Genomic DNA, 16,514 nt, shown 5'->3' with positions numbered 1-16,514 from the left:
TGTGTATTCAATAAACTATTGATTTGAAGATTAAAATATTCCAGCCATGTCCTCTTTAAGTAACAAAATTTCTCTAGAAACCATAGCGGCTCGAATAAATGAGGTGGAAAAATAAGTTGGTTGTATTGTTGTTAGGATTGATATAATTCCATCCTTACAAAACATTAACTTGAAGATTTTTCCTATCTGCTGTATATTCTTTTATTGTCTCTAAGTTTATAACCGTCTAATGCGGTATCAGTATAACATCGTGTGTTTCTTTTTTATCTGGAAGGAAAAGAGTAGCACTCTATAATACTTAATATTATATGAAGCACCTTGTAGTTGCAAATTGTAGAATTTATTGCATATCTTCCAACTCGTTTGCAAAGTATAATTGAAGAATAGTATTGTAAGGAATTCACTGTATTATTCATTTTATGGAAAGCGTGTACTCTCTGTACCTGTATTATTTTCTTCTTATTTTATTTTAGTCTATTAATTTTACTGCTACGAGTTATTTTGCTAAACGATCTATCCATGTCGTCTTCGATGTTGTCATTTGAAAAAAAAAACACGAACTTTATCCGCGGCATGAATTGGCACACGAAAAATACTTGTAATCTAAATATAACATAAGTTTGCTTCTCAAAATATGTTAACGTACCTGTAGTATACCATCGTATAATTACCACCAGAGGTTTCTCCTTGTGAGGGAAGCTCAATCCGTTATCAGCTTAAACGCGTACTGTGAGAGATTTCTAAGTAATATTCAGTTAAAAAAATCAATAGGCGTCAACTCCCTTAAGGCTGTCGGCCCTTGAAGACTAAACAATATGTTCATGCTATGCGTGCGTATATCGAGTTATGGATGCGCGCGGGAAGTTGGAGGAGCACGAGAGAAGCGTAAGAGTTGCTCGAGGCGTAACTGAGGGCAACTTTAGTTTCTTGATTGCTTTCCAAACTTCCCAAGTGCATCCATAACTCGATATACGCACAGCTACAAGCATGAACTAATTCTTTTATGACATAGTGACAAAAAGTATGTATCAGTGGAACGCGGAAAACAGGCTTTATTTGTGATTGATTACAAAATCCTCTCTATGCGCTATTACGAAAAACAAAGGTTCTTATCAGCTGTTTACAAACACGCCACAATGGCATGGTCTGAACGATAAAGTTTCATCTGAAATTTTCAGTGAAATTAGATAGGGATGCACGCACACTTATCAATTATTAATGCTCTGAACACCTTCCATTTCTTCGAATGGAAATAGGACCCTCGATACGGATTGAAATGTGGTATAATTAATTATTTATCGATTAGTTATCGCTCTCAAGTTAAAAGGAACACAATACGTTTCGTTCGCAAGGTGTTAAATTTAAAGGCTAACTATTTAGTCCTGTGTGTGCACAACATTGGTTATAAATAGATGTCTATTAATCTTATATATTTTTTAATACAAAATTAATGACGGCTAGAAGATATCTGAGGCAGTTTGCATTTTGAAATGTCAGCCACCCAATTTCTTCGAATGGAAATAGGACGCTCGATACGGATTCAAATGTGGTATAATTAATTATTTATCGCAAAATACTTCATTAATGTGCCTTGAAATTTTAAAAATAATTAAGAGAAAATTTAAACTCTTCAAAGAAATCAGCGAATGTCAGACATTTCATTTCTCTGAGTGCAAACAGTGCAGTATGGATTCAAATACTGTGTATTCAATAACCTTTTGATTTGAAGATTAAAATATTCCAGCCATGTCCCCTTTAAGTAACAAAAATTTCCCTAGAAACCACAGCGGCTCGAACAAATGAGGTGGAGAAGTTGGTTGAATTGTTGTAAGGATTGATATAATTCCATCCTTACAAAACATTAACTTGAAGATTTTTACTCTCTGGTTTATATATTTTTATTGTTTCTTTTAACAACCTCTACTGCGGTATCAGTATAAGATCGTGTTGTTGTTTTTTTCTGATATGAAGCGCCTTGTAGTTCCAAATTGTATAATTTATCACATATATTCCAACTCGTTTGCAAAGTATAATTTAAGAATAGTTTTGTGAAGAATTCACAGTCTTATTCATTACCTGGAAAACGTATATTCTCTGTACCTGTATTATTTTTTCTTATTTTATTTTGGCCGGTTAACTTTGTCGCTATTAGGTTTATTTTTCTAAACGATCTATCGATGTCGTCTTCGATGTTGTCATTTGAAAAAAAAAAACTATGAACTTTATTCGCAGCATGAATTGCCACGCAAAAAATACTTTTAATCTAAATATAACATGTTTGTTTCTCAAAATCTGTTTACGTATCTGTAGTATACCATCGTATTTACCATCAGAGGTTTCTTGTGGTGAAGAAAGTTCAATCCGTTATCTTAAACGTGTTAGAGATTTCTCGGGAATTTTTAAGTTAAAAAAAATCACTCGACGTCAACTTCCTTCAGGTTGCCGGCCCTTGAAGACTTAAGAATTGGTTCTTGCTTAGCGTGCCTATATCGAGTTATGGATGCGCGCGGCGGGAAGTTGGGAGAGCATGATAGAAGCGTAGGGGTTGCTTGAGGCGTAACCGACAGCAACTCTAGCTTTTTGAGTGCTTTCCAAACTTCCCAAGTGCATCCATAACTCGATATACGCACAGCTAAAAGAACCAATTCTTTTATAAAATAGCGACAACAAAGTATCGAAATGTGGAACGCAAAAACCGGTTTTATTTGTGATTGATTACAAAATTCTCTCAATGCGCTGTGCCGAAAAACAAAGGCTTTCATTTGAAATTGTCAGTGAAAACTAGATAGGGAAGAAAGCGCACTATGTTATACACTTAAGGTAATAAGGTATCCTATCAAATGTTAATGCTCTGAACACCTTCTATTTCTACGAATGAAAATAGGACGCTCGATACGGATTCAAATGTGGTATAATTAATCATTTATCGATTATTCATCGCTCTTAAGTTAAAAGGAACAAAATAATTCGTTAATGTGCCTTGAAATTTTAAAAATAATAAAAGAAAATTTAAACTTTTCAAAGAAATCACCAAATGTCAGCCATTTCATTTCTCCGAATGGAAATAGTGTAGTATGGATTCAAATACTGTGTATTCAATAACCTTTTGATTTGAAGATTAAAATAATCTAGCCATGTCCCCATTAAGTAACAAAATTTCTCTAGAAACCACATCGGCTCGAACAAATGAGGTGGAGAAGTTAATTATTATAAACTTAAGGCAGGGCTTAAGGTGTGGAGGTGTTCTATCAATTATTATTGCTGTGAACACCTTCCATTCTGCCTGCCCGATGAGGTGCTGGGCCTATTTACACCAGGCCGGGTGGGGCTTCGGCTTTTGGCAACCTTTCGTGTCTAAACATTCCACGTAATTTCGAGGCCCTCTAATAGCTTTTAGTCCTCAGAAGCCTTTCATTTTATCTCCAATGACACTTTCACGTAATAAATTGTAAACGTCTTTGCAATAACCGTTGGCGTTTTTCATTTAGGCAAAATTGTCGGTTTGTACACCCATGCAGGTGTACAAATGGGTAACGGCGACATATCATACTGCTGGGGTAACCCTGCGCTCTGTACTAGGATCCCCTCCAGAGGGAGCATAGCAATACTTCTATTACTCCCTTTAGAGAAACGGAAGCTCCGGCCGTCGGGGCCATTAGGCTCCTAGTGCGACTTAACCTTTATCAGTGGATACAACAAATAATGGTATCAAACAAATGCACATTGGCAAACAAGTTATGATTATTTTTCGACTTAGTAGATTACCATGGCAACAATTTAAAAAACGATCTCAGTGACCCCCTTATCCTACTTTCGAATAAGCCATTTTCCGAGTCGCTTTGAACCTTATTATGAAAGTGAGACTAAGTACAAAACTTTTTATATGAAATTAGTTTAGTTCGCATACGAATGAAAACTTATTTCCATAATAAAAACTTTGCACTTAACCTAACTTTCATAATGACATTCAAAGCAACTCGGAAATGGTTTATATCAGGACGCAACTTTTTGCCAAGTTGAGAAACATTGATACGGAGGGATTCATAACCACCTTAAATTTTCTAAAACTTAAGTGCTGGAAACCAGTGCCAGTCACCTTACTTCAGCTATGTAGAATTATTATTATTATTATTATTATTATTATTATTATTATTATTATTATTATTATTATTATTATTATTATTATAATTATAATTATTATTATTATTATTATTATTATTATCATTATTAAAGCAGCAAAATCGCAGTAAATTAGCTCAAATAAAAAACACAAATGTGACTGGCTTGAAAGTAGACAAATAGCATACTTTAGATTAATTTGTTTTCTAGAACTTGAATTGCGTTGGTTTCGATGTTGGCGGATCAAAAGTGAAATCTAACTATATGAGGACATGGTCACACAAACTTTTGAAACTTTGTCAATTCTGTACGTTAAATACGTGCCTATGTATTGTCAGTGAAGTTCGAACCCTTAAAGCACCAGGCGTCTGACGTCTTGGTGATCTTATTTTCTACTGTTACACCTCCTACGATGCCATTCTTATTTCCACAGCGTTCTTTCACTGATTGCATCGGATAAGCAACTCTGCTCTCGTTCAGCCAGCCATACCTGTAAAATGAGAAACCAGGATGTATATCAGAGGCGAACTTTGGATATATTTCTGGGGTGAAAGTGGACGCCCTTCCACTGCTCTCGGACTCTCTATCTGAAGGTTATATAGAACGTTAAAAATGGCTCAATTCCCATGCACCAAACGAAATAATTATAATGAAGTCTTACAACATGAATTTTAAACGGGGATCATCTTGGATCCAATTTGATTTTGCCAAACCTTGCGAAAACTACAAATATTAACAAAAAGAGTACGAAACTAATGCGTCTACAGATGCGAAACTACCTTTTAAAAAGGTAAAATATTTCAGGAATGAAATTAAGCAATCGGCGATAAATGGCTGTAAATGTGCGGCAAATTAAATCTCCTGCAGCTCACAAAAGTGCTGCGAGATCGGTCTAAAATCATTGTGAAGCGGAATCTATAGGAAATCTCCTTAATCAAGACAGTAGGATTCACCTGCATTTCTGCAGCCCTCCTTGCCAAGCTGTAGTCAGCTGAGCCAAAGAGGCTAAAGTGGCTCCAAGTATCTGACAAAGTCGTTCGGCCTCGAAATAGTTTAGCTTATATCGACCCACTCTTGTGTAGAAAATGTCGAAATTATTTCCAAGACTGTCTATTTCGATGAGCGAGTGATCTGGAATACAAACGAGATATGGAGATTAGTTGTTATATTTCTTCAAAGATGGATTGGAGCAATCAAGATGTGAGAATCGAGAATGGCCGGAATCCTCTTCAAACAGCTAAATGTACTGGAGAAACGAGCTGAGGTCTCAAGTTAGGTCCACGAGAATCAGAATAAAGGCAAATGTTGGTGCAAACTTCTTCTTGTGCTAGTTTCAGGTTTTGTGGACACAACTTGGCAGCATATAGGTAGGTTCCACAAGGTTCATGTTAGAAAAAAAGCGTTATATGAGGGGTTGTGGAAAGAGTGATGAATTGGTGTAGGGTATGGGCGAGCCCTTCGTAAAAAACAGAACAAAATGAATAGGTCCATCCTCAGCTCTAAGTCAAGTTCACTGTCCTATCCTTCGTACAAGAATTAACTGATTATAGAAGGCCTAATTCTGCTATTCTATATCTTAACAAAGCTTTATTTTATGTGACAAATCTTTTACATAATAACGATCAGGCCTTAAGAAAGTATTAAGAAAAACCGATATATCTCACTCACGTTTTATACCTTTAGTTGAAGACACCGCGATTATAATGCTTAAAGCTAGTCCTTTTTACAAAAATTTCATTAATAGCTCACGAAGTGAAAAAGAACAAAAACATTACTGTGGAGGAGGTTTGGAAATGTGTTCTCACTTATTACGAAATTTAATGAGATTTTGATTTGAATTTCTCCGAGAAATATCAATAGGTTAAGAACCTATATAAGTCCATCACTCGAAAGAGTATCTGATCCGATTTCCAAAGCTTTGAAGTAAATTTTAAAAAAAATCGGCTGCCCCCCCCCCCCCCCCCCCCCACTCCCCTTATTGTGGTTTTTTTTTTTTTTCGACCCAGTTCTTGATGCTTGGAAATTGAATGAGATCCTCTCCCTCGTGTTTAATATATTACATCAAACATGAAATCAATGGCGTTTGTATACTTACTGACGTTACATCTGTTGTCAAGATAAGGAAGTACTTTGATTTCCAGAGGACATTTGCAAAAGAACATCTCCAATTCTGGGCCATTGACACACGATCCTCCGTTGACACATGGGGATGAAAGACACGGAAAAAACCTGGAAAGATACTTAAAGCAATATCATTTGGATTAACCTATAAAACCACACTTAATAATATGTGCGATGTTTTAGGTCGTGTTCGATTGAGTCGTGTTGTATCTGGAGAATAGTCTCTAGTTTCCTCGTCTTAGGTATATTCTATATTTGGGAAGATATATCTGCAAGCTTGCGCTCACACATGATATTCAGGACTTGTTTTGTATCTCAAAAACTATTTGTGAGGGATTTTTTAGAAATCATTGTAACAATTGCGACAATTGCGAAGAAAACGTTTAGGCATCCAGACAAATAAGTGTTAACGGCAAGGCAAACTACAGGGCAAATAACAAGATGGTGGTTCAAGCTTCTTTCCAGTCCAAGTTTTTAACAAAACGTACAGCAGTTAATATCAGAATGTCAAAATTTTTAGCAGTATTTTAGAGTAGCACAGCTTAAAACTGTATCATGGAAGTGCTTGTTTAAAATAAGCGTCCTCTTATTAAATTCCAATCAGAGCATTTGTGCCAGCTTCCTTAGTTTTGGGCAGTTTGGGCAGCACTGCTTAGAGATTATATTTTATCCTACCAAAAGTTGTATAGGACCAGGTAATAAGACGTATTGCTTTTTTTTTTTTTTCAATTGAAAGATGAACGATAGCAATTTAGTGACGGGGACTAAAAAGGCCGGTACTTAACTTCGCTAAGGTTCAAGGTCCAAGGCTAAGGAAAAAAGTAGCTCAAAAAGTACTCCAGCATTAGGTTACGTTTCTTGAATCTGTAGTCATTTATCTACGTAAGTGGAAAAAGACAACTTGTAGTTACGCTTCTTGTCTCTCTTGGCCAAACAGAACTCAAGGACAATTTTGAGATCAACTTTTCCACAAACCATCTGACCGAAAGTTAGACGCGGAAAACATTACACCCAAACGTCTCCATGTTTACTGATTGAAATAACTGCCTCTGTGAATGTAATCCCGTGTAGCTTACCTTAGTTTCCATGCCATAATAATCAAACCCCTTCCTGCTTTGCATGTTTTGAGGTCCCAGAGTTCTTTCGGAATCGCTTAGTTCACAGGTGTGCAATCCTCGATCTGCAGCGCGACCAAAGTTGAAGGAAAAACATTTGGTTGGATTATCATTCCGCAAACACGAGAATGCACAATCAAGTTCATCCGTCACTAGTTTCACCATCGTAACATTTCCTGTTAGAGATACATTTTCTATAGCGTAAAACATCGTTTCTCGTTTAACTCGATCAGCAATTGAAGCGAATAATTGCAGAGTGAGAGCAATAAGTGGCATCAAAGTCTGCAGATGTAAGGAACAGCCAATTCCACGAACAAGCATATTCAATATGTTCCTTTTCCTATAAGAAGGAGTTAAGAAGGGATACAGCCTTAAAGATTTTTATCTAGCTGGCTAACTTCTTGACTTCTTTTTACCCATTTTAATATGCGATTTAATAGTGCCACCAAACTTTGAAACTTTTTCTAAAACGTACTGGAGCAATCTGATGCGACAGGTCAGTGTAAATAAATAGAATTTGATGTCATCAGCTGCAAAACAGGCCAATTTTGACTGGCAAGTTTGCTATAATTTTCAATTTTCCAAGTTTATTTCACATTGCTAGAACATTAAGCTCTTCTTCTATGTCATTTTCTTGTCAGTTTTGGTGGCTTTCTGAAATTCTGGTGAAAAACAATAAATCCAAGATGGAGGATCCATTATGGTCGTCGTGTGTTTGGAAATACCCACGGCGTGATGAAGGTTCCACTCACCCCCCTTCCCCACCCCCCTCTTCCTCGAGCTCACCCCCTTAACCCAAGAAGTACAAAATAAGGCCGACCAAGATAGGGTTAAGGAGACGAAATTTCCCAATGTTATGGAAGACAATCTGCAAAGGGAAGGCTTGCATCTTTTTTTATCATTATTATGGGGTTTATTCGTTTATTCTTTTTGGTGACCTCTGTCAAGGTTTGCCAGACATTACAGTAAAAAAAAAAAAAAAAAAAAACGACTAGAATTAAAGATACAAATTAAAATCCGTTTACAGCGACGATACAAAAGTTAATTGAATACTTTGTACCCTACGTACAAGAACAAGATATCGTTTGAATTTGTGGATTTCCAAAACTTTTGACGTAAAGTTCTTTTCTCTCTTTCTCTCGACCTTATTTCTGACTGAGAAAGATAAACTCAACAATGTACTATAATATAAAACGTCCTTTGTTGAAAATTCATGATATTTTCCTTCAATTACTTCGACTTTTCATTTAAAATTCTCACGTATTGTAAAACTCACCTTTATAAAACTCGGAAAGACAGCTAAAATGTAACCTTTTCAGCTTTCTGGACACAAACTCAGATTTTTTCATCCGGTAGTTACTTGGCTTCCCTCCTGAATAGAAAGAAGGGAACGTATTTAAAATAAATTGGATTTTTTCTACGGTTATATTGAAGCTTACTTCAGTCGACAGCGCGTTGTTAAGAACAAAGACAACTTTATTAATATAAAGATGCCCTGCTTACACTTTATTAGAAATTTTAATAAATTACTTGGCAACTGGATGTCATCTGCTACAGATCCTGAAGCGACGGTTTATAAACATCTTCGTCGAGAAAATAATTTATTGTCTTTAAAACGAAAACGAAGATTACAACTCGCAAGTCATATCACTGATGCTTTTGGCGATACCATTGCAGTATGTTCAATAATAACAAAGCTGACTTGCAGTATATACTTTTTTTCTGGCCGTTCGCCTGCCATTGTAGATTCTATGGAGACCGTTTCCTATTCGGCTTTGAGAAATGATTATTTACCATTACAGTAGAGGATAAAAATGAAATTTGAAAAACTTGACCCACGATGTGAACAGACGTCAGACACATTTGATTACATTTTGAATGTTAATATTTACATATTGCACCGAGTGATTAAATGACGAATTTTGTCAAAACAAACATAAGTAAGAAGAAGAAGAGGAGAAGAAATTTTATCGCTCACGGATCTAGAACAGTTGACACATTCAAATTTCTATATCCCCATACAGCTATTTCAATTAACATTGTCGGTTCAAAGCATGAAGCTAAAAGACAAGACCGAAAGTTTACGTGGGATTTTTATGAATAAATTCATCAAAATCAGTCATGCCTGGAGAAAACAATAGGTTGTAATTAGCAGTACAATGACCTGCACTTGCAGGGATGATTTTGATGAAATTATTCATAAAAAATAATCCCACAAAACATTGCGGTCTTGTCTTTTAGCTTGATTTTAATCCGACAACGTTAATTCAAATAGCTGTATACTGAAACGCATGATCACGATTTGAACACCTCTTCAGCCATACAACTGTGCATGCATTAAGACTTGCTTTCCCACCATAGGTTTCCAGTTGGCTTTAACCCGTACTGTTTATACTTACATTGCGGTGCCCCAAGCCTCCCGGTTGGCAAAGGACTTTTTTTCGTTTGTGAGGTTCCTAGAGCACGATCTTTTTTACAGGGAAGGGAAACTAACTTGCCCATAACCCTTCCCAGAATGGCCAGAGTGCTGCCTTGTCAGATCCCGCTCACACAGACGAAACTAACCTGATTAAACCTGCCGGGAACAAAGTCCCAACCAATGTAGCTCTGGAGGTCGCAAGGAAACTTTTATACCATGAGAAAAAAGGTGTTCGTTGGTCCCTCACAAAAACACAATTAATGGAATTAATTTTCACTTGTTAGAAAAGTTTGAAGTTACATTTCGGGACCGAAAATGCTTCTTATAGCAAGTAAAGTGGAATTTGTGAGGCGATTATGGGCGTTTAATGAATGTCTTAAATGGCCATGGCCTCTAAGCCAATCGCATCCCTGGAATTGCATTTTAAAATGATCCAGTTTTTTATAAAAGAAATTATTCTCTTCCCCAGAGTCTCCGAAATAAAAGCATGTAATGTATACGACTGGTAATGGCGGAAATCCTCCAGCCACGCGACAAATTTCAACAAAAGGTATTTGGCAATACTTTCCTATGATTTATAGAGTTATGTTAGTTACGTATGATTTAATTTAAACAATGCTTTTATCCTACGTTGAAACGTGATAGAGAAATGAAAACAGATAAAGGAGATCTTTTTTGCGTTTTGAATATTATATTGCTCACCAGAAAAAAAAAAGTAAACATGGTGAGTGACAGGTGCATTAAAAAGATAGGAGTTCAAGGACACCGGGAACATAAAGCATACAAGGTTGAGACATTTTAATTTCGACCTTCTTTGTCTAAAGGAACAGTTATTAAATCAATCCATTTAGACATGTAAACTTGCTGCCGAATAATAAAAAGTTTTTCAAAAATGTAAACTTTCTTCGGAAAATGATAGTACGTGGAATAATAATAACGAAACAAATGACTCCAATATTGTCACAAAGGATTATTAATTTTCCTGTAGCTAAAAGCCTGGTTATCTTTTCTGTTAATTCGCGCTCTAAAGAAAGAATAATTATGAAGAAGGAACTTCAGAACTGTCTGTAGCTTCCTGTTTGGTATTAATTTAAATTTTAAGTCAAGAAAGAGATTTTAGTGACGTACCTTCAAGCTGGACTATTTTTGCTCCCTAAAATAGTTCCCGTTGAAGCAAACCCCTGGGGCTTAAGGAAACACGGAATGGTGATCCTTTATTTCAGCACATACATTGTCAAGTTTTCCTCCCAAAGTAATGTTCCGTTACTCGCCGCCAAGCAGGAATTGACGAAGGCTTGAACTGGACAGTCAAACGTCTAGATGTCAGTGAAATATAGTATCTCCAGTAAAACAAAGACGCAAAATAAACTGGTCTGTTATTGACAACTTATTGGTAGAGGACTTAGACGGACGTTGATTATCGATTTGTTTTGTCGTTATTGCCGTGCATGTAATTTAATAAAGCAACCTGCTTGTAATTAAAATATGACGATATAGGATATTTGAAACTTATCGCTCGCTCATTGGCTAATCATTGTTATCAACAAGCAACAAACACACGTAACACTGTACACGCGATTTTCACTGGTCTGTTTAGAGCTGTTTGTGTCGATGTGGTGATAATTTTACATAAAAAAAAAATGAATTACTTTTAAAAACGACATTTTTCTGAATTAGTTCAAGACGAATCAACCATTGGCTGCACGAATGTAAATTCAACTACGAAGGGAAAAATGCCTCTTTAGCTTGACGCCTTGGAAGATCGTCGAATACTGAAAGTTAGTCGTCGAGTATAACAGCATGTCTCCGGGTATATTTACGTGGGATGCCTGTGCAGCCCACGTTATAAAATGGGGGTCGTTTGTTCTTCTTTGTATCCACAAATGCGCATCTTTCAATTATTAACTCGTTTTAGATGTATCAAATTCAGTTTTCTCCTAGAGGGATCTTTTTGTCTTCTATTATCCTTATTGTCTTTAACAAAAACGGTCCAATCAGAATGCAATATCTTAGTGTAGGTCAGGAGGGATCGGAGGGGAGTTAATTACTATTGTGATTATTCAGGTCCTAGAGGTCTCTCGGTGGAACTGAAAAGGCTTGACTTTAGTGGCGTGGCCATATTGTTTTAATGTTTTAGATTCCAATGTGCCATTTTCAAAAAGAAAATTAACCCTTTTGAAACGGTAAATCGAAAGAATAACTTCTAAGAAGCACTCGACAGTTAAAACGGTGGAAATCGGAGAGTTCATCGCGAAGGAATCATGCTTCTGTTTGACAGTTGTAGAACCATCCAGAATATGCGGGGGAAAGGTCATTTTGGTATTAAGCTAAAACGCAGATCGCATCACTTTGTCGAATTGATGCTTAAACGCAACTGGAAATCCACTTTACAAAAAGATTAAAGGCCTGATTGTCCATTTGTACTAAAAGTTTTCATTTAGGAAAGCTTTTTGCCTGTTTTCTTTCTGTTTTTTTTTTTTTTTTTTTGGTGAAACGAAAACAATTTGTAATCTTACACTTTTTACATAATCAGAAACGTGAGTCAGGCCACGTTATTGTAATAGAAATTCCGGTATAACGATAAGACGCGTAACACAAGGGAAACAACATAACGCTATCTTTGTGACTCAAAATATTCCAGTAGCTAGGATAGTCTGCAAAGCATACAATTATAAGAATCAAGGGGCATCACACGTAAATGCCAGTATAGGCATCTTGTTAATAATTATTCCACTCACGCTTGTTGGATATCAGATAATGATTGATAGCCAACGAGGCGTGTGGCGCCAAGTTGGCTAGAATTCATCTCGTATCCAACAAGCGTGAGTGAATTATTGTTTTATCATTATTCCACTATTATGTCATTTCGCCAAATAAGGTCAAGAGAACACGCAAAATATCAGACCGTAATACACTGTAGTGACCCGGTTTGACCGGTTTACTACAGAGCAAATACAAAGACATTTCACTGGCTTTCTGTGTTGTTTACGTCATTCGCACACGCCGAAACTGATGGACAGATACATAATGCCGGTGTATTTCAACACTTTCTAGAAAAGAAAAGCCAAAATAACAAAATCTTTTTGTAGTAGAATAATAAATCCCTTATTCGATAGCCAGTTACATATAATACTCGCGGACATTTTGCTCATTGCTCGTATTTTTCCTCGCCTCGACTACGCAACTCGCAAAATATCCGCGCGTATTATATGTAAAACCATCGAATAAGATATATTTAAAAAAAAGTCAACAAATATTGATTAACCAGAAGACAATTTAATGGTCTCTTAGACCTCGGGCATTGCATAATGACTGATTTCCCATCAAATTCCTAGAATTGCATTATACAATGATCCAGTTTTTAATAATATGTGTTCGCCCCTCTAGGTAACCCAATGTGAAATACCACAATCAATTTAACCCTGTGCTTGCAACCGGCGTGTTTTCGGCGGGAAGTGGGATAGCCAACTGTTTCAGTTATAAAAACAAGCGAGAATTTTGAAAAAAACTGACTTTTGTATTCGTTGAATATGTCGACAAACGTGGAAAGAAGAGAAAGGGAGAGAGAAAGAAAACGAGAAAGAAGGCGACGAATAAGCAAATGTGAAACCTAAGAGCGACTGAGAGGACGGACAAACAGGCGAAATACAAGTCGCTTAGAAATTAAATGCATTTTTGCAGGTAACTATCAATAATTTTCCATATTTAACGTATTTCGATCTATATACAGATACTTAAATCGTTGCCATACGACAAATATTCTTGGGTGAATTTATTTTGGAACATTTTGTTTTGACCGTAAAGCGCTTGTTGTTTAGTTGAAAACAAACCATGTGGTGAGCAACTCGCAGGCAACTATCGATGATTTTCCATGTTTAACATATTTCAAATTATACACAAATACTTTTAAAATCGTTGTCATACGACACATATTCGTGGATAAATTAATTTTGAACATTCACAGAGCTATACACAGAGTTAGAATATTCACAGCGTTACGAATTGTTTTGAGCAATTTCTGTTGGACTTGTGTCATCCATTCGCAGCGCATATTTGTCAACACGCAGTAATTTTAAACTCTCAAATATTTCGAACCCCGACCAAACATTAATTTTCCTGTATTCTTCTTTTGTTAACGTTTACTTAACGACTAGAATTATGTAAGGGCTAGACAATGAACGCTAGTGTTCTATAGAGTGTGTGCACGACGGCCATTTTGGAGGACCGAAACAATACAATGATTTTCCTTTGGGAAATATATTCTATTTTTATGCAAATATCTTCTATTGTTTTAGTCCTCCAACATGGCCGCCGTGCACACACTCTATAGGATATAGTTCCTCGAGCAAAGATAGAAGGCCATAATGGGCGTAGCCCGAGTGGCACTTCTATCTAATGCGAGAGGGGCTAAATCCCATAGGACACGAGCGTTCATTGTCTAGCCGCCTTAGAACATGGTCACATCCGCAAAGAAACCATATTTTATGCAGATTCTATTTATGAGCGTATTTTAATTGTGTCATTCACACTTAGGAATCACGTTGTTATTTTGTTTTGGATGTCGCCGTAATTTTGGTAGAATTTTATGAAAAACAATGCTTTTGTTTCTTTGGAGCTTTGTATATTCTTTGTTGTTTTGATGGCTCATTTGCTCCGGCTATGAGCCAGTGTACAGAGCTCCAGGAACTTGACGCCGTCCTTACCACTCAAGAGTTACTTGCTTTTGAGAACGTAGACATCTCCGAGTGCTTAAGGGATGAATTCGATAGAAGTGCTCGCTTCCAAAAGCCCACCACAGTGAACGAAATTGAGCAAAGAGGAAGAGACAGAATTCCAAAGAAAACGCAACAAAGTACCGCGTGGTCGGTAAACGTCTATCGAGCCTGGGATGAATACTGAAACACACAAATTGAAACCCTTGGAGACGAGTTTAGGTCCGTTCCAGTCGGTTTGGGCATCACCCCCGTGGAAGAGGTAAATTACTGGGAAGTCATGAGAGGTGATGGCAACTATGGCAAGCCGTACCCGTACCCGTGCTCTATATACTCATTAGTATGCTCTATATAGAGCATACTAATTAGGCTTTTAGACAAAGGAAAACAAAAGAAATCATTAGTATGCTCTATTAAAACTTATTAGTAGTTATTTTACCCCTCAGTTTCCCTGTGCTTCAAAGTCCCCGCCTCTTTACATAATTTTAAACAGTTTATGGGATATAGACCTCACAAATACTGGGCACTGACTGACTGAGTGGGTGTGACCACGTTCTAAATTTCTGTAGGAGAAATATTCACAGAGTTATGAATTGTTTTACACATTTTGTGTTGGACTTTTCTAATGGCCCATTTCCGAGTTGCTGTGAACCTCATTATCAAAGCGAGGGTAAGTGCAAAGGCTTTTCATATGAAAATTAGTTTTGTTTGCATATGAATGAAAACTAATTTTCATAATAAAAACTGCACTTAGCCTCGCTTTCATAATGAGGTTCACAGCAACTCGGAAATGGCCTATTCATTCGTGGACAAATCGATTTTGAAGCTTGATTTTTTCATCCACATGGTCTCAAACGACATAGGAATTCAGCACTGTGATCTCGCACGATCGACAAGAATAGTTGGTTCAAAACATTTTGTAAACAGTTTGCTTCATATGCATTAAAAATATATAATTAAATAATTAATAATATATTTAGATCCTCCAGGCTACGTTTGGAATATTTAACAAAAAAAAGAATGTTAGTACAATAACAATAACGGCATTATACCTGAAAAATTATTAGGTCAGTGCAATTAAACTTTTTTTTGCCTCACAATGCAGTGTGAGGATTATCTAGTTCCAAACAAAACAAACAAACAAACAAACACAATGAACAACAAAATAATTCCAACGATCTTTTTCAACGTCAATCAAACATAAACAAGCATTGTTCTGAGCTAGCCTATAGCTGTCTCCGTGATATATCAGTTTTTTCACTATATTTGCAAAGGCGATGATTTTGGCGACCTTTCCTAAAATGCCTTTGCCTGGGGACAATTTTGCATAACGTTGCCTTTAATTTACAACCAAATTTTGACAGTCACGCTTTCCGAGAATTTTTACTGAATAATTTGAACCTACTTAAGGTGCCTTTGTTTTCTTAGGTTTTTGATGTTGTAATGGTTTCGTTTCGTTTTCATTGGTCAGTTTTCAATGGAAATTGATGGCGGGACCCAAGTCCCAAGGTTACCGCCATTTGTGAAATCATGGCTTCATTGTACATGTCATTTTGAGGTCACCAACCCATGTTGCGTACCACAAAGAAAACAGTTTGGGACTTGTATTTCTCCTTTACTTTTCGACTCTCATAGGTTAAATAGCTGTGGACGATATAGAGCGGTATTCAATTCAGAGTCGAAAGCAATTTCTCGTTTGCTTTGGTTTTGCTGACTACGCTCTTTGATTGGTTTACTTAGAAAAACTCTCGCCCACTTCCTCAACCAATGGAAATCCAAACTGGCAAAACCAATCGTGACTTGATCGCACGCGTTTTCCCACGCTTGGCGCCGGTTAGATATATTTCCTTCAAGTTGTGATTGGTTAGTTGCGCTGTTAATTACTTTTGTTAACATTAGTCAGAGTGATTACTTTGGGTCTGCTTTTGCGTCGAAGTCGACACGTACGCTCAATTGAAAATTGCTTTTAAATCGTCCAGTATCAGAATTGGTTTCCTGAGGTAGAAACAATAGGACAACCGTTTAGCG

The 16,514-nt window shown here is 36.7% G+C and overlaps 1 protein-coding gene across 2 annotated transcripts in view; it reads right to left on the bottom strand.

The window, feature by feature from the left end:
- Positions 1 to 913: 913 nt before the first annotated feature.
- The window catches only part of LOC146465320 (uncharacterized), an 18,350-nt gene continuing 2,749 nt past the window's right edge, over positions 914 to 16,514 (bottom strand). The window contains exons 2-7 of one of the 2 annotated variants that reach the window (XM_085128551.1): positions 10,903 to 11,074; positions 8,632 to 8,727; positions 7,317 to 7,695; positions 6,215 to 6,359; positions 5,073 to 5,250; positions 914 to 4,609 (exon numbers count right to left, since the gene is read on the bottom strand). In XM_085128551.1, the coding sequence (XP_084984677.1) occupies positions 4,444 to 4,609; positions 5,073 to 5,250; positions 6,215 to 6,359; positions 7,317 to 7,676 (849 nt within the window). In that variant the 5' untranslated portion in view covers positions 7,677 to 7,695; positions 8,632 to 8,727; positions 10,903 to 11,074 and the 3' untranslated portion in view covers positions 914 to 4,443. Of the gene's footprint in view, positions 4,610 to 5,072; positions 5,251 to 6,214; positions 6,360 to 7,316; positions 7,696 to 8,631; positions 8,728 to 9,920; positions 10,076 to 10,902; positions 11,075 to 16,514 lie in introns of those variants that run through there. The other variant, XM_085128552.1, reaches the window with a different exon arrangement.

This window comes from Pavona decussata, unplaced genomic scaffold (genome assembly GCF_977016875.1).
Source record: "Pavona decussata unplaced genomic scaffold, jaPavDecu1.1 SCAFFOLD_156, whole genome shotgun sequence".
Taxonomy (NCBI): Eukaryota; Metazoa; Cnidaria; class Anthozoa; order Scleractinia; family Agariciidae; genus Pavona; species Pavona decussata.
The sequence above is the reverse complement of the archived record's forward strand: the minus strand, read 5'-3'. Positions and strand labels throughout refer to the sequence as shown.